Source organism: Spea bombifrons, chromosome 8 (genome assembly GCF_027358695.1).
Source record: "Spea bombifrons isolate aSpeBom1 chromosome 8, aSpeBom1.2.pri, whole genome shotgun sequence".
NCBI classification, from domain to species: Eukaryota; Metazoa; Chordata; class Amphibia; order Anura; family Pelobatidae; genus Spea; species Spea bombifrons.
In genome coordinates, this window is record NC_071094.1 from 7216925 (window position 1) to 7241715 (window position 24791).

At 41.7% G+C, this 24791-nt stretch overlaps 1 protein-coding gene across 1 annotated transcript in view; it reads left to right on the top strand.

The window, feature by feature from the left end:
• Positions 1-24329, top strand: part of CACNA1F (calcium voltage-gated channel subunit alpha1 F) — a 29541-nt gene extending 5212 nt beyond the window's left edge. The window contains exons 8-48 of the mRNA XM_053472566.1: positions 28-131; positions 815-975; positions 2580-2663; positions 3685-3766; positions 5662-5688; positions 5846-6006; positions 6182-6407; positions 6807-7014; positions 7111-7231; positions 7379-7457; positions 8059-8101; positions 8601-8646; positions 9054-9186; positions 9517-9646; positions 9730-9789; positions 10477-10583; positions 10734-10821; positions 11027-11134; positions 11524-11576; positions 11663-11809; positions 12241-12442; positions 12928-13086; positions 13923-14033; positions 15180-15263; positions 15874-15894; positions 16426-16554; positions 17166-17231; positions 17531-17622; positions 17759-17918; positions 18059-18186; positions 18279-18375; positions 18934-19036; positions 19382-19483; positions 20760-20890; positions 21036-21150; positions 21557-21782; positions 21980-22102; positions 22645-22802; positions 22924-23036; positions 23261-23524; positions 23714-24329. Of these exons, the coding sequence (XP_053328541.1) occupies positions 28-131; positions 815-975; positions 2580-2663; positions 3685-3766; positions 5662-5688; positions 5846-6006; positions 6182-6407; positions 6807-7014; positions 7111-7231; positions 7379-7457; positions 8059-8101; positions 8601-8646; positions 9054-9186; positions 9517-9646; positions 9730-9789; positions 10477-10583; positions 10734-10821; positions 11027-11134; positions 11524-11576; positions 11663-11809; positions 12241-12442; positions 12928-13086; positions 13923-14033; positions 15180-15263; positions 15874-15894; positions 16426-16554; positions 17166-17231; positions 17531-17622; positions 17759-17918; positions 18059-18186; positions 18279-18375; positions 18934-19036; positions 19382-19483; positions 20760-20890; positions 21036-21150; positions 21557-21782; positions 21980-22102; positions 22645-22802; positions 22924-23036; positions 23261-23524; positions 23714-23998 (5037 nt within the window). The 3' untranslated portion in view covers positions 23999-24329. The remainder of the gene's footprint in view (positions 1-27; positions 132-814; positions 976-2579; positions 2664-3684; positions 3767-5661; positions 5689-5845; positions 6007-6181; positions 6408-6806; positions 7015-7110; positions 7232-7378; positions 7458-8058; positions 8102-8600; positions 8647-9053; positions 9187-9516; positions 9647-9729; positions 9790-10476; positions 10584-10733; positions 10822-11026; positions 11135-11523; positions 11577-11662; positions 11810-12240; positions 12443-12927; positions 13087-13922; positions 14034-15179; positions 15264-15873; positions 15895-16425; positions 16555-17165; positions 17232-17530; positions 17623-17758; positions 17919-18058; positions 18187-18278; positions 18376-18933; positions 19037-19381; positions 19484-20759; positions 20891-21035; positions 21151-21556; positions 21783-21979; positions 22103-22644; positions 22803-22923; positions 23037-23260; positions 23525-23713) is intronic.
• The last annotated feature ends 462 nt before the right edge of the window (positions 24330-24791 follow it).

Below are 24791 nucleotides of genomic sequence, written 5' to 3' on the forward strand. Positions count from 1 at the left end.
GTTAGTTTCATACATTTTGTCTTTCAGATGCAGGACGCAATGGGCCATGAGCTTCCTTGGGTGTATTTTGTCAGTTTAGTTATTTTTGGATCATTCTTCGTCTTGAACCTTGTTTTGGGTGTGTTGAGCGGGTGAGTTTCCCCAATGTTTAATGAGATGAATTATGAAGTTTAATGCATGTTATGGTTGTACGTTAAATGCCAGTGTCTTTCACAATTTGTGTTAAATGAAAAGGTAGGGCAAAGGGGGCAGATGCCTAGAGCCCACGTCATTTGGCCTTCGTGCCTGAATGAGGTGGAAGGGGCAAAAAGAAGAGGTTTAAGGAAGGTGGATAAAGGAAAGAGGCTGTTATCGATGGAGGCTTGGCGAGAGAGTAAGAGGATGTGGGTCCCAGAGGTGGGATGTTTGGGTAAATTGTGGAGGACCCAAAAGACCTGACTAGGGACTCTTTAAAGACCACCACTTGAGTCTATTCACAAGTTTCTAGGTTGGACAAGAACATTCCTGAGATGATCATTTTCGTGAATAATATTGGGTATGTACCACCCTTTGGAAAACTGTGTTAACCCTGGGGAGTTCAGTGTAAAGTACTATGGAAGCTTCTCAAAATGTAAGGGTCATCTCAAGTTTGTGAAGTTTTCAACTTCTGAGCAGAATCTCCAGAGTCTCGGGTGAACAGAGAGTTCTAAGTACTGAGGGGTTATGTTGGTAGGATGCCTGTATGCAATCTTGGTTTTTTTTTGGTAGAAATTATGTTAGGTCTTTGGTTAAATAATAGCATTGAAATGTCTCGTAAATCCCAACCATGCTGCAGTGAGTTTTCCAAGGAAAGAGAGAAAGCCAAAGCACGTGGGGACTTCCAGAAGTTGCGAGAGAAACAACAAATGGAGGAAGATCTAAAAGGTTATCTGGACTGGATCACACAAGCCGAGGACATCGAGCCAGAACGAGATGAGCGAGACGACAGGCACAACCGTGAGTGTCGGGAGTAACACCCTGGGCAACTTACTAATTTAGTCAAAATCATCTTTGAGTTATGGATTCATCAAATACGTAGGAGTAAGGTCATGATGCTTTAGCTTTTGAGAGAGGCTGAAACCAGTGTGACCTTCCAAACATCAAAAGAAATTGGGGGAACCATCCTAGATATCATTAAAAGGAGCTGTAACGGATTAGTATGTCACAGTCTATGTGGGTATGAGGCGGCGAGGGAGAGTGAAGAGTTGAATGCGCTTTAGAAGATGGGTAATCAGAAAACTGCGATGACAATCTGTGTCAATGTATATATCCTGACATCTTGTGTATACATTAGGGTTCCCCTGTCGGAATTAGAACATGACCGACCGTGTGTCGTTTTTTTTGCATTTCTCTCTCTAGACTCCTTTAATGTGCATTAAAAGCATTGTTTTGGACTCGGAAAAAGGGTTCTTTTGGCACGCCTTAATTAAAAAGTATATTTTATTGACTTTGTTTTACATAAGTATATACAGAGGGTGGATTGTCCAGTACAGTTCAGCAGTTTTTTGTTAATAATGTATTTATTTACATTAAGTTAGTTTTTTTTAATGATTTTTTTGTACCCATTTTTTAAGGGCAATTATAATACCAATCGGATAGTTTATATAAAGGACCAATTAACGTTTCTCCAGGACTTACCCGTTTGATATGCTGGATTCTCACATTGCCTTCTGAGTGTTAATTAGCGTTGAGATTTTTATAGCCTCAAACTGCAGCATCTTGTCTGATTCTTTATATTTATAGGGGGGGATCTGACATCCTTGTTGCCACGTTACCTGCTTTCCTCATAATTTGTATAACATGTATATTCTTATGAAGATAATCACTAATTAAAGTGACATCGCCAGAAGGATACCGTCCTCATACAACGTTTCCTTTATTTTTTCTCTATTTGTGTGATTTGCTCGCGGTCAAAAACGAAAAGGCATTTTGTTAAAAAAATATATCGATAAAAATATGTTGATTATATCAACTTTGATGAATGCGGTGGCTGAATTGAAATGTCTCTCTGTATGAGCGCACGTGGAAAACTCAACATTTCTAAACCACTCGTTCATCAATACTTACAAAATCTGCCCCAAAAATTGCTGTTCCGCCAGGATGGAAATATAATTCTAATTGCTTTAGCCATGTTATTAGTTATGGTTTAACGGCTTAATATAATTAGTAGAATGGCTTACAATAGCCAAGGGGCTTGGAACCTCATGGAAACGTATATCTGCATTGAACGAAAACGTATTATTAAGTAAGGGGACAGGGTAATGTATGGCTTTTGACAGTTTTACCTCCTCCTCCACAGAAGGACTATGAGGACAAATGCCACCACCTTTATGTGATTCTTTATGTGGTCCATTCTTCTCATATTGTTGACGTGAGACCAGGCAAAACGTATAGATGGTGTCTGTTTTAGGGTCTCATGTACTTTGTGCTATCTCATTTACTAACGAATCTGTTAATCCTTCTGTATCACCGCACGCTGCTTGTCTTATCCGCCTGTTTGTGGCGTGCCAGGTGTCCATCTGTCTCTCACTTGTAGTTGTCCATCTGTCTCTTAAATACAGGCGTCACTCTGGCTGATTTGACTGGCAGGAGGAAAGGGAGACTTCAGTGGTTCATGCATCCTAACCATTCCTCCGAGACCCACAGTAACTTTCTGCCTCGTGTGCCCTGTGATTTGTGGACTTGTTGCATTGTGATTAGCGCCCTCCAGCAGACCTTGACGTCTTGGTTCTGTTGGCCGTGGTTAACTGTCTTCCCTTTTCACCCAGCGATCTTTAAATCGTCCTAGTTGTGTGTTCAGTGTCGCTGTGGCGCTTGTGAGTAGTGTTAGCTGCAGCTACAATTGTGTTGATATGTACTAAAGAGGACAATGACTCCTAAATGAATCTAGTAGGATAGGGTGGGATGTATCACCCATCTCCCCAAACCAATGGGGCATATCTACAAACAAAGATATATACATACAGTATCTATATAAACATATGGCAGGGCTTCCATTCTGAAATTTGGTGAGAGTACGTATTTATGATTCGACACAGAAGAACTTATAGCCCATTAATGCAGGGCAAAAGCCATGCTATTCCATGAGGGTCACCTCCATCTCGTGGGCCTCCTGTTGATCAGCAATGATACACCCCACCAAACCTAGTTTGATACTCAGCAAACAAAATAATCAAGACTGGTGTAATGAGATTTAATTAGTAAACAGATAAAAAGAACAAACAATTTGCCGATGTTTTAATGCTAGGCTGGAGATCCCAATATTGGGTAATTCTCATAAAAAAATGACCTTCATAGAACAGACAAACAGGTTTTGGAGTGCGACGCATATTAGGAGAGATACAATGTTATTACGCCCCAAAATTAGCCTTAATGGTAAGAAAGATAGGAGGTTTAGTACCGGAGGTTTTGCTAGAATGTTTTGTAACCCAAGGGTGGGATTCTCTCTGAAGAACTGTTACTGAAGATAGTAGGAGTTAGCGGGACTGCAGCTGAGGCTTAGTTGGTAATACTTAATAATATTTTTTATTAGCCAGATTATCCCACGAGAAATGCTGTCTTTTTGATCGTGTTCCTATACGTTAAATTCCCAGCTCATTTCAATCAATAGGAAGAGAACAGAGGAGAATAATAATCAATGCTTTTATTCTCGCCTTCCCACCCCAGCCAGCCTTCCTGGCAGTGAAACCACTTCACTTAACACAGAGAATATAGACGAGGAACATACAAACTGCTGCTCCCTGTGTATGTGAGTATTAATACTACCTATAAAGCTCCAGCTCTGCCCCTGTGTATGTGAGTATTAATACTACCTATAAAGCTCCAGCTCTGCCCCTGTGTATGTGAGTATTAATACTACCTATAAAGCTCCAGCTCTGCCCCTGTGTATGTGAATATTAATACTACCTATAAAACTCCAGCTCTGCCCCTGTGTATGTGAGTATTAATACTACCTATACAACTCCAGCTCTGCCCCCTGTGTATGTGAGTATTAATACTACCTATAAAGCTCCAGCTCTGCCCCTGTGTATGTGAGTATTAATACTACCTATACAACTCCAGCTCTGCCCCTGTGCATGTGAGTATTAATACTACCTATAAAGCTCCAGCTCTGCCCCTGTGTATGTGAGTATTAATACTACCTATAGAACTCCAGCTCTGCCCCTGTGCACGTGAGTATTAATAATACTACCTATACAACTCCAGCTCTGCCCCCTGTGCATGTGAGTATTAATACTACCTATGCAGCTCCAGCTCTGCCCCTGTGTATGTGAGTATTAATACTACCTATAAAACTCCAGCTCTGCCCCCTGTGCATGTGAGTATTAATACTACATATAAAGCTCCAGCTCTGCCCCCTGTGTATGTGAGTATTAATACTACCTATAAAACTCCAGCTCTGCCCCTGTGCATGTGAGTATTAATACTACCTATAAAACTCCAGCTCTGCCCCTGTGTATGTGAGTATTAATACTACCTATAAAACTCCAGCTCTGCCCCTGTGTATGTGAGTATTAATACTACCTATAAAACTCCAGCTCTGCCCCTGTGTATGTGAGTATTAATACTACCTATAAAACTCCAGCTCTGCCCCTGTGTATGTGAGTATTAATACTACCTATAAAACTCCAGCTCTGCCCCTGTGTATGTGAGTATTAATACTACCTATAAAGCTCCAGCTCTGCCCCTGTGTATGTGAGTATTAATACTACGTATACAACTCCAGCTCTGCCCCTGTGCATGTGAGTATTAATACTACCTATACAACTCCAGCTCTGCCCCTGTGTATGTGAGTATTAATACTACGTATACAACTCCAGCTCTGCCCCTGTGTATGTGAGTATTAATACTACCTATAAAACTCCAACTCTGCCCCCTGTGTATGTGAGTATTAATACTACCTATACAACTCCAGCTCTGCCCCTGTGCACGTGAGTATTAATAATACTACCTATACAACTCCAGCTCTGCCCCCTGTGCATGTGAGTATTAATACTACCTATACAGCTCCAGCTCTGCCCCTGTGTATGTGAGTATTAATACTATCTATAAAACTCCAGCTCTGCCCCTGTGTATGTGAGTATTAATACTACCTATAAAACTCCAGCTCTGCCCCTGTGTATGTGAGTATTAATACTACCTATAAAGGTCCATCTCTGCCCCTGTGGATGTGAGTATTAATACTACCTATAAAACTCCAGCTCTGCCCCTGTGTATGTAAGTATTAATACTACCTATACAACTCCAGCTCTGCCCCTGTGTATGTGAGTATTAATACTACATATAAAGCTCCAGGTCTGCCCCTGTGCACGTGAGTATTAATACTACCTATAAAACTCCAGCTCTGCCCCTGTGTATGTAAGTATTAATACTACCTATAAAACTCCAGCTCTGCCCCTGTGTATGTGAGTATTAATACTACCTATAAAACTCCAGCTCTGCCCCTGTGTATGTGAGTATTAATACTACCTATAAAACTCCAGTTCTGCCCCCTGTGTATGTGAGTATTAATACTACCTATAAAACTCTAGCTCTGCTCACCTGTTGCAGAATCCAACATATATGGTCTATGTACTAAAATAATGAAGTATTTTCCTCCTCCGCCTCATGGTCCTCCTGACATCATTTTGCTTCTGTCCCTAGGAGTAAGATTTCCCAGACTGGATGCTGGTGAGTGTTTTTTTATACGATCAGCGGGGATTCAGCGATAGATCAATGGTGGCCAACTTATTTGTAGTAATGGGCGCTGCAGCTCAGAACGCAGTACTTCAGTTGTCGCCGTTACCAGAAGACATATTTATTGACGTGGTGTCTTCTCTGCTCACAGCCGCAGGTTCAAACGCTGGAACCGGGCGTTCAGACGGAAATGTCGCCAGGCTGTTAAATCCGTCACCTTCTACTGGATGGTCCTGATTTTAGTTTTCCTTAACACGTTGACTATTGCATCTGAACATTACCTCCAGCCGGAATGGCTGACTCAGATACAAGGTAAGCATGCGGGAACGATACGATGACCTGTTGTCCCTGTTTTATGGAGACAGTCCACAATACTCTGATCCATGGAAGTATTCTATATAGCTCTTTATCTCTCCAGACTGCTTTGTACCATTCAAATCCCCAAAGAATTGTCTAAGTTATATATAAATGTCTGTTCTGTGCGTAGGCTATGCCAACAAAGTCCTGCTTTCACTGTTCACCCTGGAGATGTTGCTCAAACTGTACAGTTTAGGATTCCATGCCTACTTTATGTCCTTCTTCAATCGTTTTGACTGCTTTGTGGTGTGCGGTGGGATTCTGGAGACAGTCCTCGTGGAATTTCACATCATGTCCCCTTTGGGCATCTCCGTGCTGCGATGTGTGCGCCTACTAAGGATCTTTAAAGTCACAAGGTCAGCCGAACACTTTGCGTGTCCTTGCTAGATATCTATGTAAAATAAAGCACAAAATAAGAGATGTCCCCCAGTGTTAGGTAATTCCTCATGATTGCCGGACATCTTATAATAGATCATAAGATCTGAGTCTTAGTACATGGGCTCTTAATGGCCCTAGATCTCCCCATAATGACACCAGTGAGCCACCATGTTTACTGGTATCCCAGGCAGCTGTAGTATCCACATTTGTCAATGGAGAAATCCTAATATTTATCCTTCAGCAAAGCTCCCTGACGTTGTATTATATTGTCTTGTGGGACTGTATGTAGATATGACCATGTTGGCATTTCTAGACCAGTGTGAATAGAATACCGTATCTACACCGCATGGGATGTCTTTCTTCGTCTTACCCTACAGGCACTGGGCATCGTTAAGTAACCTTGTTGCCTCTCTACTGAACTCTATGAAGTCTATTGCTTCCCTGCTGCTGCTCCTTTTTCTCTTTATCATCATCTTCTCCTTGCTTGGCATGCAACTTTTTGGGGGGAAATTCAACTTCGATGAGACACAGACCAAGAGAAGCACGTTTGACACATTTCCCCAGGCTCTACTCACTGTCTTCCAGGTGATGACCCCTTGAAAGTCTTCCATTAACAGCTGTCTAAACGCTTATAACTCACTAACTCTTTTTCTCCATCTCTGTTGATCTGGTTTCACTTAGATCCTGACCGGTGAGGACTGGAACGCAGTGATGTATGACGGAATCATGGCGTACGGAGGACCATTTTTTCCAGGAATGCTCGTCTGCATCTATTTCATCATCCTCTTTATATGCGGAAATTGTATCCTTTTTGACGTTATATTACTCTTCAATAATTGCATCGATTTTTGTCCAAAGCGCGATCCGAGTGGAGGCATGGTTTGTAACCCTTGCTAAGAATTTTAATGTTTTTACGTTCTTTATTTACTTCCTTGACATTCCTGTGTAGATATTCTACTGAATGTCTTCTTGGCTATCGCTGTGGACAATTTGGCCGATGGTGACAACATCAACTGCAAGGACAAGAAGTGAGAACAACGGCATGCATTGCGCATGTATATCTTTGCTTTATTTTATTACTATGCAGCCTACAGCAAACTACAAAAAGTTTTATCTACAGCTGTAGGGTGCTGTATAGTCTGTTGTCCATAGAACACAATCTGTCCAACATCTCTGTCCAACATCTCTGTCCAACATCTCTGGGTCTTTGCTGCCTCCCAAGATGTCAGCCTGAATTATAGATATTAGGCTTCAAAGCTTAAAGAGACTTCCAATTTTCCTTTAAACATATATGATTTATGGGTTATTATTACTGACTGCTCAAAGTTTTACCACCAATAGGGTCCATCTCTCTTTACCTTCAAGGGATTTTCTTTCTTCCTTATGAGATGAGAGCTTATATTGGGTCCTATTCACTAAGCCAAAGAGTGATTGCTTGCTGAGTTGAATCCATATTGACTCTTATAGGGACATCTAAGTATGTACTTATTTTTCCAAGGATCTATTCCAAAGCTTAGTTATTAGTATGGTGTCTGTGATGGATGGAGTGGATTATATGAAAAGTCGATCTATTAAGGAAACCTTAAGCTGCAGATGTCCTATAATTTTTTATTTGTTTTGTTATTGCAGGGGAGGAAAGAAAACAGGGAAAAAGGAAGAAAATTCTGTAAAGGTAACACTCTGAATCCTATATGTTCACAAGAGCGTATCTTGTATTATAGGTATATGGGTACAGTTTGCCAGTGATGTGACTTTAGGACTTTGTCTGAGTGGAACAGCACCTTTAAGATCGCCTGACAGTTCTTCTTCTATTGCCCAGCATTATTATCGTGAAAGTACAGTATTGACTCCCAGGAATTCTGCCTTGTTAACCGTTGATAACTTAGAATGGTGTTACAATATGTACACATTCTGTTAATATAGTAAAAATCTGGAAGCTTTACCAAATTAAGTAACATTTACGTTATTAAGGGTGTAGTATCAGTAGACCTATAGCCTCCGGGTTTATTTTTTCCCACTCACAATATATGGCATTTAAGTCCCAGGATTCAGTTGTCCCTCATTCGGTAACATTACTTATGAAGGTTGTTTAAATCTATATCTGCCATTTATACAATCATAATGAAATTCACAAGATTTCCATGGCCGTACCCATTGTGCTTATTTTATAGGTTACCTGCGAGGAGGAAAATGAGGATGAAGAGGGTAGTGATGCATGTGAGTGCACCAGAGAATAGTAGACACAATGAAGGGCTTTAAGCCCATGAAGGCTTTTTATGACAATACGCGGCATAGATCTGGGATGGAAATAGCATCACATAGATCTACAGAGACGGGTTTATGTTTTGCAAGCTGGGCCAATTCTAGGGTCTTCGGATTACAATGGTTATTGTGGCAATACCTACCTTCCTGGCCGCTGCTCATCTTCAATATATATATACTGAGTCTGGTCATTCCCTACATACCTAGGGATGACCAGACCACCTCCCAGCCATCTGTTTTGATGTATTTTAGTTTGTAGGATGGGTTATGTGTGATCCGCATGGATCTGCCATAGAAAGGCTTAAACAAGGTACTGCTATACAGGTAAACGTCTGTAACTCTGGTCCTCCCGCATCTCACAGCTGAGGAAGAGGAGGATGAGGAGGGCAGCCTCCCAGATTCTCACCTGGATAAACTTGCAGAGTTTGCCCCTAAGGAGAAGGTACTTCCAATTCCAGAGGGCAGCGCCTTCTTCATTCTCAGTAACACCAACCTGTGAGTATCCCTGCATCACTCTTCTCTCTGCACCGCTACATGTTCTTCTCTCCTGTTCTTCTCTCCATTCTCTAATTCTTTCTAATATTTAGCTTTCATTTCATGTACTCCTTAAGCGTTCAAAACTGAGTTTTATACATAATTTGCCAGTACATAAAATTCTGCGTTTTTAGGGTAGAGTAAAGATGATGAGGGTTTAATTAAGTATGAAAGCAAACAAAACACAGGACACTATACCTGGAAACCTAGACCTTTTCCTCTTTTTTCACTTATCTGCCTTGACTTTCCCCCAGCTATATAATTTTACATTTCTGTTCCACATCTCTGCAGGCTCCGTGTTGGCTGCCACCGACTTATCCACCACCATATTTTCACCAACCTTATTCTGGTCTTCATCATCCTCAGCAGCATCTCGCTGGCAGCCGAGGATCCGATCCGAGCGCACTCCTTCCGTAACCATGTGAGTGCAAAATATGACACATTATATTAAGATTCAGGATTCACCGCTCATCTATCTGCCTTACGTGTTGTCTGTGTTTACAGATTTTGGGGTATTTTGACTACGCTTTCACTTCCATCTTCACAGTGGAGATTTTACTGAAGGTGATAATACCAAGTGTCCCTCACTGTCCTCTCCTCAGTTAGTGTCCCTCCTCCCTTCCTGCATCCACATCCTTCCAAGGTAATATACCTTCCATTTTATTAGTTTGCCCCTTCTCTTTGATTCTTTGTAATAAAATATACAAAACAGGGACCAATAAGGCAAAAATACAATGTGTTTTAGACAATCCTGTTTATTGGTAGAGCAAACTTCATAGAAAGCCTATACAAAGAGAAAGGATTATTTATTGAAGTAAATGTCTATAGCGAGTTGGCTACATCTTACCCTAGAGTGCACCCTATGTATACCTGAAAGTTAAAAACATGTAGTGACTGTCCACCTGTGTCCCCTTTTGACAAATATTTGGAGATTATTATTATTATTATGGTCACTGAATAGACCTTCAACGGGGTTCTGAATGGCTTCTCAATAGTACAAATCTGTCTTACTTTAATCCCTTGTCGGTGGGCAAGAATAATTAAGAATAATCATCATCACTCCCTCATTGAACGCCTACCTTAAAGAGTAGTTGAAGTCAAACATCAACTAGACTAATAATGCTGTTGCTTCTCTCTCTCTTGCTGCGAGTAACTTTCTCAGTCTTTGTGCCCCTCTTAATTGCAATGTTCACTTTGAGTTACCGGCCTCCAAGCCTTTAATGATCTCACTTATTGGTTTCTTCTCTCCAGATGACTGCATACGGTGCCTTCTTGCACAAGGGTTCCTTCTGCAGGAACTGGTTCAATCTTCTGGATCTTCTAGTGGTTAGCGTGTCTCTCATCTCCTTTGGGATTCAGTGAGTCAGGAACTCTCATCATTTTCCTTAGGACCTAGTTTTATACTCTCATACTTGTAGAAAGGCTAGAACTAACATAATCCTGAACATGCTATCTCCATGTATCTCCCTGGGGTCCCTGACCATGTATGTGTTCTAACTATCTTGCAGCTCCAGTGCCATCTCGGTTGTAAAAATACTGAGAGTTCTTAGGGTGCTACGTCCACTCAGGGCTATCAACAGAGCCAAGGGTCTGAAGGTAAAAAACCCTAAATTATGTAAAGTGTGACCACTACCATCTCTAAGATCTCGTACACATTGCTGTGAAAACAGAGCTAAAATCCTAAAGGTGTATAAGACCTTGTTTGAGTGATTTCTTTATGTGCGTGCCTCATGCTGGTTGTGGTGTCTTTGTTGTTCTATTGTTGACACTGTTACCATCGTACAATCTTCTCTCTCCTCAGCACGTGGTTCAGTGTGTCTTTGTTGCGATCCGCACTATTGGGAATATCATGATAGTGACCACCCTGTTGCAGTTCATGTTTGCCTGTATAGGTGTGCAGCTCTTTAAGGTGAGACTAATGTGTGGCTCTGAGGGCTGATTTTTTTTAAATCAAAAGCTCTCAGCGTAGGCTTGGGTACATGTCCCGAATCCATTATCTGTAGGTATTTCCATGTTTGTTCCATAGTTATGTGACACAGCACAGCCTGTAGTGGTATAGTTGTGTTGTAGCCAAAAGCTTCTTGTTATTCTTTTTGTTCCTATTTTCTTTCATGTAGTTTGGAGGGGTTTCTTTGTAGGCCATTTCTTCATCGAATCCTCCGCTCTTGTGTATGTTGTTTCATGCTAACTGGTGTGCTCCCCTATATTATAATTCTTCCTTGTGTTCCTGCATCAAATAATGATCAGCTGCTCTAATTGCATAAGGGAACTTGTATTAATCCTGAGATTTCTGTGCAGGGAAAGTTCTACAGCTGCACAGATGAGGCCAAACACAGTCCCGAGGAGTGCAAGTAAGTTCCCTGCCACAACACCACCCATCTACACACACCTGCACAATCTACACCGGTTCACGGATCTTCACCTTGTGTTTTAACAGGGGAACCTTCATTGTGTATAAAGACGGGGATGTCACACATCCCATGGTACGGGAGAGAATCTGGCACAACAGTGACTTCAACTTTGACAATGTCCTCTCTGGCATGATGGCGCTTTTTACTGTGTCCACTTTCGAAGGCTGGCCAGCGTAAGTCTGCGTGGGGCGGTTAGTGTGGGGGCTCAGGGTAAGAGAGGCTGTTGTGTGGTGAAGAGGTCAGTTGGCGTCTGCAGTAGACATCTGGAGGAGAACTAGGTCATTGGGCAGACCAAATCAGTGTGGGCCATCATTATCAAGACAGAATGGAGAAACGGTGGTGGAGAGTGCTAAATACAGAACATATTCTGTTTAGTTCTGCGGAAATCATGGTTGCTTAATGTGGAGGACTCTGTATTTCTAAATACACGACAGCTGGTGAGGAACTGGGACTGCAGATATTTCTTTCACCTCTCCAAAACCAGACCTTCTGGTTTTTTAGAAATATTTTTAGTGCACCTGAAGGTTTGTGTGTTCCTTGGCATCAAGCTGCTTTATGAATTTGGAATATAAATGTGAGATTCACTTTCAATTACTGCTTTTAGGCTTCTGTACAAAGCCATTGATGCCAACGGGGAGAATGTGGGGCCGATTTACAACTACCGCGTGGAGATCTCCATCTTCTTCATCGTCTACATTATCATTATTGCCTTCTTCATGATGAACATCTTCGTTGGCTTTGTGATCATCACCTTCAGAGCTCAAGGAGAACAAGAGTATAAGAACTGCGAGCTGGACAAGAACCAGGTGTCTACTACAAACTGAACATTGGCTACTCGAAAAGCAAGTCACCCAGAACAGCATATAGACCTCATTAATCCATTATAGACTATCAATAGGAATAAGCCATTGTCTTAATAGGTTCTATCCCTGTCCAACATGATCCCCTCGCTATATTATTTTCCACTACATCTGGTTACTCGATAAGTAAAGTTTTTTTCTTGACTTTAGGCTATAGCTTGCTATACATACATTTTATTAGCCAACATGTGTTGTAACTTCTGTATTATTGTAACATGAGTTCACATCTGCCAGGTCTGGATTTCTCATAAATCACCTTTTTCAGTCAGAGGAGGCAAGTATGTATGACCTTGCCATGTCCACTTCCATATATACCTTTGCCACCTACTCCCCATCCATAGAGTTCTTGATTTGCTTATTTCATAGTCTTGTGAGTGTACACTCAGCTCAGTAATCCTTTAACCCCCCCCCTTTGTTCTCTCGCTCCCCAGCGTCAGTGTGTAGAATATGCGTTGAAGGCTCAGCCCCTGCGCAGATACATCCCCAAGCAGAAATACCAGTACAAGGTCTGGTACATGGTCAACTCTACCGGCTTTGAATACATCATGTTTGTGCTCATTCTTCTCAACACAATCGCCCTTGCCATGCAGGTAAGACCTTCTGAATCTAAACACGTGTCTGTTTTCCATGAAAAAGGCTTGGGAAGTGCTGTACTAACTAATGGGAAATGACACCGCCATGCCTGACACCCACCATGAATTCATTAATAAACCTCTTTATACACAATGTCTACATTTTGATATGTCTATTTACTTTTGTTGTGTTTGACCTTCGTACGGAGTTGTATTTAATTTTCAATAGCCCCTAGCGCTAATTAATAAAATAAATAAATCCTAACACTATAATATAAAAAAAATATATATTTATATATCAACACGATGGTGGCTCTGAATTATCTTACAGCCATAAGTTCTTTCCTTTTATCATTCTACTAGAGACTGATACACTCTTAACACAGTATATAAAAGAGCTCAAAAGGCAACCCATAAGGTAGAGATAAGGAGAGAAAGGCTCTTTGCCGAAATGTCGGGGGTATCCCGGGTCTCCACTCCTTCTTCACAGGTCGCCTCCGAGCTTTTTTTTTGTCTATACTGTGTGTATCGCTGATTAATGTGTGTATTATGGTAATATATTTTATGTGTGTGATGCAGTGTAATATGTGATTTTCTGGAATATTTTTATATTTATTAAATTCATTTGCAATTTAAATGGATTTGGTGTGTTCTGGATATTCGGCTGATATATTGACATTGAACTGCTTTCCGATTATTCTTACGTTAGTTTGTTTAGGCGAAGCAGTCCGGGTTCTGCGTATCGATATTGTCTAGAGAGTGATTTATATCACATATGCTCTGAAATATTTGATGGTTTTATAAACGAGCCAGTCATCCTGTAACACTGCCCTTGTGTCCTATGCTTTTCTTAGCATTATGAACAGTCAAAGCCTTTTAATTATGCCATGGATATTCTGAACATGGTATTCACTGGACTCTTCACCGTGGAGATGGTGCTGAAACTCATCGCTTTCAGACCCAAGGTCAGTACCAGGCTGGCTGATGGATGAATGATCTTTGGTCGTCGCTGTATAGTTCTTAATGTGTCTGTAATAAGGGGAGGTAGAGGCAGCAGTCCAGCGTGTATCTACTAAGGGTTTCTACTTTTGAACCCCTATTCCGAACATGTACCTTGTTATGAATTATAAATTAGATACTCTTTTGTTCATTTGAAATCCGAGAGCTTTAGGGAAACGTGTGGCTTTATGATAATCATTGGAAGCATGTCCTTGGCATTTCGAGCTGTAGATCGGAAGGAAAGAAGGAAGGAAGAGCTTGTGGCCGGGTCACATCTCCCTGCCGTCAGTGATAAATGTTACAAAACTAAACAATATCTTCTCTACGCCTGATAAAGGCTCTGAGGGTTCACCGGGATTTGCATTAATAAGAGTTGTTTTGCGTCCGGTGTGATACAAGCTTTGCTTTGTTGTCTTCCTGGTCCACCATTGACTTCTAAATGGCCCTGCCACCCCGCTGCATGCATCTAGATTGGTTTGTACGACCGTTACGTGGTTAACCTCTTCAAACATCTTATTAAATATGCAAATCAGCTTCAACAAGCTCATTGCATATGTGTTAATATATGCGTGTGTAACGGCGGGTAGCCATTTCAGCTGTCAGTGCCAGCTGAAGCATATATTGTGAAATTACTTGCCATAGAGGGAACCATTTTTTTTGCCATTACATTATGTTAATTTATATATAGCCCCAGAAGATTCTGTACAGTTGGGGGCCACAACGCCCAGGTTCTTCTGGAATCCCATGGCTTGATTTAGAACATCCTTTGGGTTGATTCTTTGCATGGTTTGCATGCACCAACCCATCACCCAAATAAATAGTATCGAATCTTAAAACTAAACCTGGAAACAGATACATTCAAGAATTACATTACGCCAAGGTATCTGAAGTAGTTCAAACACTATCTATAAGATTATTAATAATGAATACAATAAGTATTTTGTATATCGCGGCAATGTGTGCTCTCAGCGACTCGATTTTATCCCACTTCTTTCTCTGCCTCTGTATTTTCTTTAATCCTGCCTCACTATTGATCTTCGCTCTCTCTTGCTTTCTTCCTTTCTATGTGCGTCTCTCTCTGACTTTTTTTCCCCTCTGTCTTTATCCCTTAGCATTATTTCTGTGATGCCTGGAACACGTTTGATGCTCTCATTGTGGTGGGCAGCCTTGTGGATATTGCAGTAACTGAGGTCAATGTAAGTCCCTGGGTATTTGAAAAAGCTGGGAATAGAATCGGCTAGAACTCATATAATGGATATTTCAGATAATGGATATTTTTTAAATCATATGTTTTACTTATTTCTGAAAAAAATATGACATTGTGGGGAAAGAGAATATCTGTGTTGGGTTCATCTTAAGGACACCAAGCTCCTTGTTGGTTAAACGTGTGTGTATTTCCCATTCAATATTATCCCCAAATTCACTGAAAGCGAGCCTCTTCGGCTCTGGAAAAGGTCCGCCTGCTAAACCTGCATTGGTTATCGGTTTCCCTGACCTGAGTTACGCAGGGGAGCTGTCAGAGCTGCTTTCATTGACATTGGTAAGGTCCCAAGGAAGAAGGTCAACTTTGGACCCCATGCTCTGCTTGTGATTATTTTAGTGTCACCAGATCAACTCCGAGTTTATTATCCATTTAGTGTCTCTAAACCCCGCTAATAAGTAAATACCCAATGATTAAAGGCTTGTGCAGCAGCAAATTCTGTTTCTGTTCTTGCTCTCCTGTCTCGTGCATCCATGGACTCATCATTGTCATGAATTTATGATCCATCCCACCTTCATCTATTGTCCACGTCTGTCTGTTCTCAGAATGGATGGCATGTTGGAGAGGTATGTGCCAGCATTACTTACCATTTAAACCAGAGGTGCCTGCATCATTGTATACTGAATACGTCGTAGATCTATAATATAGTATGATAAGGCGACTAACACGTCATAATCCTTTCTGTGTCATCTCTGTTTATTATCTGTTATTCAGTTGGGAGCATAAGTTTATCAGCTTTGCCCAACCTCTAAATCAGTGTCTTAATCGTGTAAAATATATCAACTCTAATGGGAAAACTGGGTTGGGTGTCAATTCCACAACTTAACTGTTTTTACCCCTAAAACACGATTTAGCTTGACATTTCCTCAATAAACAACCATATTATTCAGGGTTTTAACAATCAGTTGTAGAATTTAATACCCAAAGGTTTTAATGCTCAAACACATGGCCCTTGATCATTATGAAGCCATGATATCATGTATAATTAACTTCCTACTATTTTAAATTCACCATATGCACCTCTACACCAACCACATATTCTTTTTTTTTACCCCCACTATTCTTAATGTATGTCTTTTTTACCACTTTACTCCTAGACTTCCGAGGACAGCTCCCGAATTTCCATAACATTCTTCCGTCTGTTTCGTGTGATGCGTTTGGTGAAACTGCTCAGTAAAGGAGAAGGTATCAGGACCCTGCTGTGGACATTTATTAAATCATTTCAGGTAAGAGACAGGACACAGAGTACTCCAATGAGGACCAAATTTACATCTCATATGACTATAGGTGCAATATCTTCAACCAGCTGGGGTCGGATCGATTGGCCCCATGGTTGTACCCATAAGTTGACATTATAGTATGGGGCATATTGGGCCTACTACTAGCTCCTCTTATCATAAGTACCAGGTAAGAATAGCCAATGGCACAGTCTCACCATTTGCTGGAAGGGTGGCCCATATATAACATTTACTATATATATTTATCAGTCTACATGCTCATAAATCCATTAATTAGCTAAAAATCAGATACTGCTCTCCATCTCCTGTCAACATCCTGATACCCAAGTCCAAGGTCAGTGTTAGCTGTGCTCAGCAGCACGGGGTATCATTCTATATGACATCACGTTGGTTTAAAGCTCCTATTATACTTTTATACAGAGAATAGCTGAAAAACATCATATGCAATCTTTCTTCAACAATTAACCCGTACACCAACTGGCCTTCATCACACTATTAACCCTTTTGGAACACATTTCTCTTCCGGGCACTAATGGCCAACAGCTGTGTCTTTGCTTCTCGTGACTTCTAGTGACTGATCCTCCTTTCCCTCTTTCTAGGCTCTGCCATATGTTGCCTTGCTAATTGCTATGATATTTTTCATCTATGCCGTCATCGGTATGCAGGTGAGCCATCCATGTTCTGTTGAGTCTGACCATAGTATCATTGATGATATTCCATACAGTGACATGTTGTCGTGGACCACTAGGCAGCAATCTCAGACAGCCAAATGGCTTTGATCATACTATACAACATGGTTTCATGTGAATGGATGGAAGATAAATGTGATTACAAAGTGACTAGTCTACTCATTCCATGTGTTAAAAAGTGGCATGTGTATAAAATGATCCTCATTATGTTATTGATTTCTGTAGAAAGGCCAGCGATTTTACCGACGAGTCTTGTTTGTTTTCCCCACGTATAGACATTTGGTAAAATCGCCATGCAAGATGGGACTCAAATCAACAGAAATAACAACTTCCAAACCTTCCCCCAAGCCGTCCTGCTCCTCTTCAGGTACTTTTGACTTCATGGTAATGGAGACATGTCAGTTTTGGAAATGCTTACTGTTACAGACAGAGACATTTTTACAAATGGTCGTTTCATGCGTCTGCCATGCAGTATTGAATTATACTTTCCTGCCTTCTCCTAGGTGTGCGACGGGAGAGGCATGGCAGGAGATCATGTTGGCCAGTTTGCCCGGCAAACGATGTGACATTGAGTCTGACTTTGCTCCGGAAGAGGAATTTACATGTGGCAGTAACTTTGCTATTGTGTATTTCATCAGCTTCTTCATGCTCTGCGCATTTCTGGTGAGTGTTTGGGGCATTCGCTTTGTCACTCCGTCAGTAAAGTGTCAGTGCCGGACAAAAAATATAAAATTGGATCTAGATATTTTTAAGTACAAGCTATGTATGGCTTTATGTTTGTTGAGTCCTCTTTTCCCTTACAGATTATAAATTTGTTTGTGGCCGTCATCATGGATAACTTTGATTACCTCACAAGAGATTGGTCTATCCTGGGCCCTCATCATCTGGATGAGTTTAAGAGAATCTGGTCTGAGTACGACCCAGAAGCCAAGTAAGTGGTACCTAAGAAATCTTTCTTCACACTGTATACCCATCATCTCCTGCATTCACCTGATTAATGGTGGCGTGGCCTTCTTTTCCCAGGGGCCGCATCAAACACCTGGATGTGGTTACCTTGCTGCGCAGGATTCAGCCTCCTCTTGGATTTGGCAAATTGTGTCCACATCGTGTGGCATGTAAGGTGAGGGCTACAAGCTCTGATTGTGCATCTCGTTTGGCGGAATACATGCGATCAGTAGCTTATTAAAGCAGGACCCCTAGCTGGTCGGTTTCCCTTCTTCTCCTAGCAGGTGAAATGAGGTTAGGAGGCACCTTTGATGTTCAAGAGTGGGAACTTAATGCATCTGATAACACAGATCTTCATACATTGTTGTGAACGGGGTGACGGGATATGGCATTGTTGCCACATCAAAAGACTTACAGATCTGAGGCATCTGTGTGTGACAGCGAAATTGCAGCTGCACCTCCTGTGAACTCCAGACGCTACGGAAAAAGCGCATGGAAGAGCTGATTCTCGGGATAATTATTAGGCGAAGTCCAACTGTGAAATGTTTCCTTTGGATTATGAAAGTTGATGGCCAGATATATAATTCCAAAATGACATGTACATCTCCAAACGATCTGTACATCTGTGCTGTATGGTTGTTTCCAAAATTCATATAAGCTCATAGATATTTACATCCTAATCTAAGTATATTTATCACACGTGTTTATAACCCACCTTATATTGCCTCCCCAGAGACTGGTTGCCATGAATATGCCTCTGAATTCGGATGGGACTGTGACCTTTAATGCCACCCTTTTTGCCCTAGTCCGGACCTCATTAAGGATCAAAACTGAAGGTACAAGCCCCAATTTAATATTGTTAGCTCTTCTTTTAGAAGCACTGGTGATAAGTAATGTCTGCAAAGGTGATAAGTTTCCATAGTCAACTCAAGAATTACCATCAGCTCACTATGGAGGTCCGGTGTGGGTCCCAAAGTCCCAAAGCTGGGATATCCCATTTAAACAACTTGCTGTCAGGTTTGATGGACAGTGCAGTGTAAACCAAACCTGAAGTGATGCTGCCTAACTGCCTAGAAGGGTGGTGTTTGTAAACGCACTGGTAGCCTCAGCCATCATTCAGACTATGGTTAGCACTTTTATAGCTCCTCTTATTCCTAAAATCATAAGTTTCTATTTCTTAGGAAATCTGGATGCTGCTAATGAGGAACTGAGAGCTGTAATCAAGAAGATTTGGAAAAGGACCAAGCAGAAGATACTGGATGAGGTTATCCCACCTCCTGAAGGTCAGTTGAAAACAGGGACTCACAATCAGATCTGCTTTAGCAAGACACTCAATTACCTCACTGTGTGTGTCTGACGATCAAGGGTAGGTAGCTTTTCACAATCTTCCCTGGCATATGGCTTTTAGATGTCACAGGGGGTTGTCAATGAGGTTAGCGGACTGCGTCAAAAAACTTGTGGGTGCGGGTGGTTTTTCGGGTGTTGTGGGTGTTGCGGGCGGTCAGACGATATACCTGCGGGTCCCAGTAATCCTACACCCTCCTGCAAGGCTGCCTTCATGTTGCTCGCACACCGCATCTCTTCTCGTGTTACGCCCAGGAACCCAGCGGAGTCACGTGAATTTACATCACGTCATGACTCTGCTGTGTTCCAGCGGGACAAGAGAAGAGACGCTGTGTGCGAGCATTTCGAAGGCAGCCTTGCAGGAGTGCGCGGGAAATCTGCAGTTCAGGTAAGGGGGTGGGGGAGTTTGTATGAACGAGTATGCATGATTGAGGGACTAAATGAGTATCTGTGAATGATTAGTATCTATGAATGAGGGAATGAATGAGTATATGAATGAGTAAATTAATGTTTGTGAATGATGTTTGCGGGAGCGGGCGGGATTGGACACATATGTTGCGGGAGTGGAACACACACATTGCGGGAGCGGATGGTAATGGTCAGAAATTCAGCGGGAGAGGGCGGGAGAGGGCGGTAGCGCAATTAAGAAAACAGTCCTGCGCAGAGCTCTACAAAGAAGGACTTTACAGTCAAAGGGAAATTGTATTTCAACAAAGAAATTATGATTTGGTTGTAAATGCTGCAGCATCACATCCTTCCAAGGAACCAAAACAAGTCTTTTGCACATTTCTAGGTGAAATGTTAAGACTGGGTACAGTATATAATAATATGAATATGGCAGCTCACCCTTTATCTTTAGTCCAAAGTATGAAATAGACTCCAATTAGTGGAAACTTTGTGTCACCCTTGGGAAATCCACCGATATCCAGTTGCTTTGGCAATGATCAGTGGAGTTGTAATTTGCCCATTGCTGCTGGGTATTAGGCACAATTTTCCTAACTCTTCTCTGGGGATGCGATTGAAACGTCCACGGATAATATGCAGAAGAAATAAAATGTAACTTGATTTTAGCTCGTGACGGCAAACTTCAAGGACTGCAGAATGCAAAAGACCTCCCCCCATATTCACGTTGTTTTGTCTTTCATCATGCAGACTTTTGGTAAATCTTTATATACGGCTTTTATATACATTTTGTGTGTTTATTTTATGTCCCAGAGGAGGAGGTGACCGTGGGAAAGTTTTATGCCACTTTCCTGATCCAAGATTACTTTCGCAAGTTTCGGCGCAGGAAAGAGAAGGGTCTCCTTGGGACAGAGAACTTGCCAAGCAATTCAACAACATTACAGGTTGGCACCCTCGGATTGTCTAATCCAGATATATTGGGACCTAATAAATCAATACTAACATTGCTCCGTAGAAATTTCTACAGTCACGTGTTCCAGTCAGTTGACTATAACGATGAATGTGTTACCTAAAACACTTTTCTCACAGGCCGGACTGCGGAGCCTGCAGGATCTTGGTTCTGAAATTCGCAGAGCTTTATCCTGTGAGCTGGAAGAAGACGATCTTTCTGCCTTTCGAGAGGTTGGACGCCAGGTAAGCAGAGGTTGCAGAAGAGATAAAGGAACCAACCCTTCTCAAACATTCTGGTACCTTTTTTAAAGACCATTTCTGTTGACGTGTTGATGTTGATCTTGCTTAAAGGGCATTAAATATGATAAGAGATAAAAAAAACCTAATTGGATTGTCATTCTGAAGCTATGAGCCCCCCTTTTTATCTGGTACCTTGATTTAGGCCTTGGTGCTTGTTCTTTTTGGTACCTGCACAACTCTTAGGCCTCTAGCCAAGCAAGTCAATGCCCTGGTGCCATGTTTTTCAAGAGACAGGAGAGGCAGCATTTGTGAAATAGGTGTTATAATTCTTTGCCAATTTACTTTCCCTTTCAGTAAATGTCTCACATCGAGGTCGTCGCAAATTAATTGTGTCTTCATGTTGTGTTTTTAGGTTACAGAGGATGGTGTCTGTGAAAATACGAAAGCGCTGGGCACTGAAAATATTTCCTCTGGATCTGTACTGTCTCTTACCAACCCCACCGGAATAGGAGGAAAAGAGGCGCAGCCTCCAACATCTAGGCGATCATCTCTAGTGAACCGTTCTGGTGGAGGTTCCAGAGACAGCCTGCTGCCACCTCCACCCAATATGACAACTGGCAAGAAAAGGCAACAGAGTACACGCAGGTATATGTGTTGCCATATGCCACCTTGGTAGAATGGACAAAAGGCTTCAAAGACACCACTTCTGCACACAAAAAATCCTTTGCAATAAACCCCAATAATGTCATTCAATGTAATGTGCCCGGTAGATCAAGACTTTGTGATACTGTTTTACAGCCTATTATCCAATACATTTACAGTGCTTTTATTTATTTTCCTAGAAGGAGCTCAGATGGGAGTTGTATTCCCCCAACGGTACATGAACAGGAAGAGACTGCCACCGAGGATGAGCAAATATCTAAGACCTCTTCACCTGTATTGCACCCCAGCAATGAAACTGAAAGGTATACTATTTAAGCTTGGCATCTATTAGACAATCGAATATTCATCATGGTTTAGTGACATGCGCATGACACTGAATGAGGGTTGGCAGGCTCGGTAGTGAGACGTGGAATCTCTGACCTTGACCATCATGGAGCTGCGATGTAGACTCTTGTCAAACAGTTAGAGACCACTTTTATGTCAGGATTCGCCAACAGGTACATCTCCAGCTGTTGAGCTGCAACCCCCATGATTCTCATCAAACCAAGGGCTGACAAATGCCCATTGGAGGTGAACTTCTACAACAGTTGGACACCTACCTGTTGGCTGCCTTTCAACACTATAATGATAAGTGTTATAATGATAAGTGTAACTCTCAAATACATCATCCGTCAATGACCACAATGGCCCTTCTCACCTAGTACAGTATAAAATATACCGTTCATCCCAATGTCACCTCACACCAGACTGGACCATTTAGATGTTGTTTCAATGTTCTCATCCTATCTATTGTTTTCTTTATTATTCTCTTCCTTTGTACTTCATCTCTTTCCTTCTGATCCAGGCAGCAGAGTTTCGAAGACATTCTACAACGTTCAGCATCACCTGAAGACAGGATGAATGCCACGGCCCCACAGACATCTTCTCTATCTGGACAACAGGCTAATGGCACCCTGGAGGCAAGAGCACCCCCACGTAGGAGACTGTTGCCTCCGACTCCAGGTATGTAGAATTTAAGTCATACTGTTCATATTCTAATCATCCCTGCTAATGTCGCCATGATCGATACAATTGATTTAAACCCTTTAATGATGTATTACTCCAGAAAATGTTTTCCCAGCAGGTAGCAAATCTGCTTTCGGTATCCAGTGTTTAAAGAGGCAAGGAAGTTGCGATGATATCCCTATCCCAGGAACATATCATCAAAATGCGCCACCATGCAGAACAAGAGGCCAGGTATGATGGCAGGGATTGTGTAGCATGATTATAAGGCAATTCTTGGATTTGTATGTGATGAGTATACTGTTTTAGTTGTTTAATGTATGGTGTGTATTAATCTATAGTTACATGCACTTTGTTGGCTAAGTATTTTGGAACACCTAGTATAATGTATTGTCTGGTATAAAAGATTGGTAACCAATTTAACTACTACTCTAATCTGCATGAACTTTGGTCCTCAGGGTTATGGAAGTTCAGACTCCTGGGATAGAACCACTTACAGCTCCACCGGTACTCATTCTTGGGCCAATCCCCCCAAACGCGGGCGCCTTCTATATGCCCCTCTGATCTTGGTGGAAGAGGACAGCAGCTTGCCTCCGATTCCATGCACTCACTGGTACAGGGAGGAGGAGAGCAAGTCTCCTTACTGCACCTACACCCAGCTCCACGTGCCAGGGCCAAGGCTGACGGAAAAGCGAGGCAGTGCTGACAGCCTGGTGGAAGCGGTGAGTAGAGATAAAACCAAAATGATTACATTACAATAAGGGACTGGCTGAGGAGTATGGGAGATGTAGTCCTGCAGCAGCTTGAGGGCCGCAGGTTGGAGACCCCTGGTATATACCATTCCCTGTAGAGGCCTAGCTTGTAATAAGGAACCTAGAATACGACATGTGTAATGAATTCTGTGTTGACAGGTCTTGATATCAGAGGGCCTGGGACTGTACGCACGAGACCCCAAGTTTGTAGCCTTTGCCAAACGTGAGATTGCCGATGCCTGTCACATGACTATAGACGAAATGGAGAGCGCGGCCAGCGACCTGCTCAGCCAGAGTCGAAAAGGAAGTTGGGCCGGGAGTACCGGTCGGCCCAGTGGAGAGGACATGACCAACCAAGGTCTTTTTTACAGCGACGAAGAATCGATACATTGCAGAGATGAAGATGAACTGAGAGACGAGATGGCCTGTGTGTCCTCGTTCTGATGTTAACCATGCACTAGATGCTTCCCTTACAAGGAGGAAAGTAGCCAAAGAAGTTACTACAAATTGGGGAACTCAATAGACTAAATTGATAAAATAAAAAAAGAAAGAGAATAACAGAAACTTTAATAAAAAAAAATATTTATAGAAAAAAAATACAAATATAATAATGACTTCTTATATAATGACTCAAAATAATAAGTCATAAATACTACAGAATTATCTGTACAATTTGGCAGATTTTATGACTTTTTATTAGGAATGGATTTTTTTAAAATAATGCTCAAAAAAAATAAAAATGTAAAGGCTCATCTATAAAAATATTTCAAAATCAGTGGTTGCTTATTTTTTTTTACATACTTTTTATATAACAATCCACGAGGTATTTTTTGTAAATAGTTATCATTGGTTGTAAAGCAGTTGGTGAAAAGTAGCCCAAAGCAAACACTGACAACCTAGACAGTGCCCAGTTGGGGAATATGGCTCTGTGCCCAATTTGTTCCTATATGCCCGTTTCCCACCCAAGCCCTGTGAGATATGGTAACTTTGGATTTACGGACCACCAGACACCATGCAAAACACGGGAACTTACACGCTTAGAACACGCCATTTAAAAAAAAAAAACAATGCTACAAACTGGTGACCCATCAGAAGAGCCAAGTAGACTTCATAAAGATTCGGTTTGGAGTCATTTACTTGATTTCACATTATGATTTCACATTATGAAGGGCCAACCCCAATGAAGTTCTGCTGCAAGTTGAGCTTGGGTGACCCTGTATAATGCATAATAAAATCA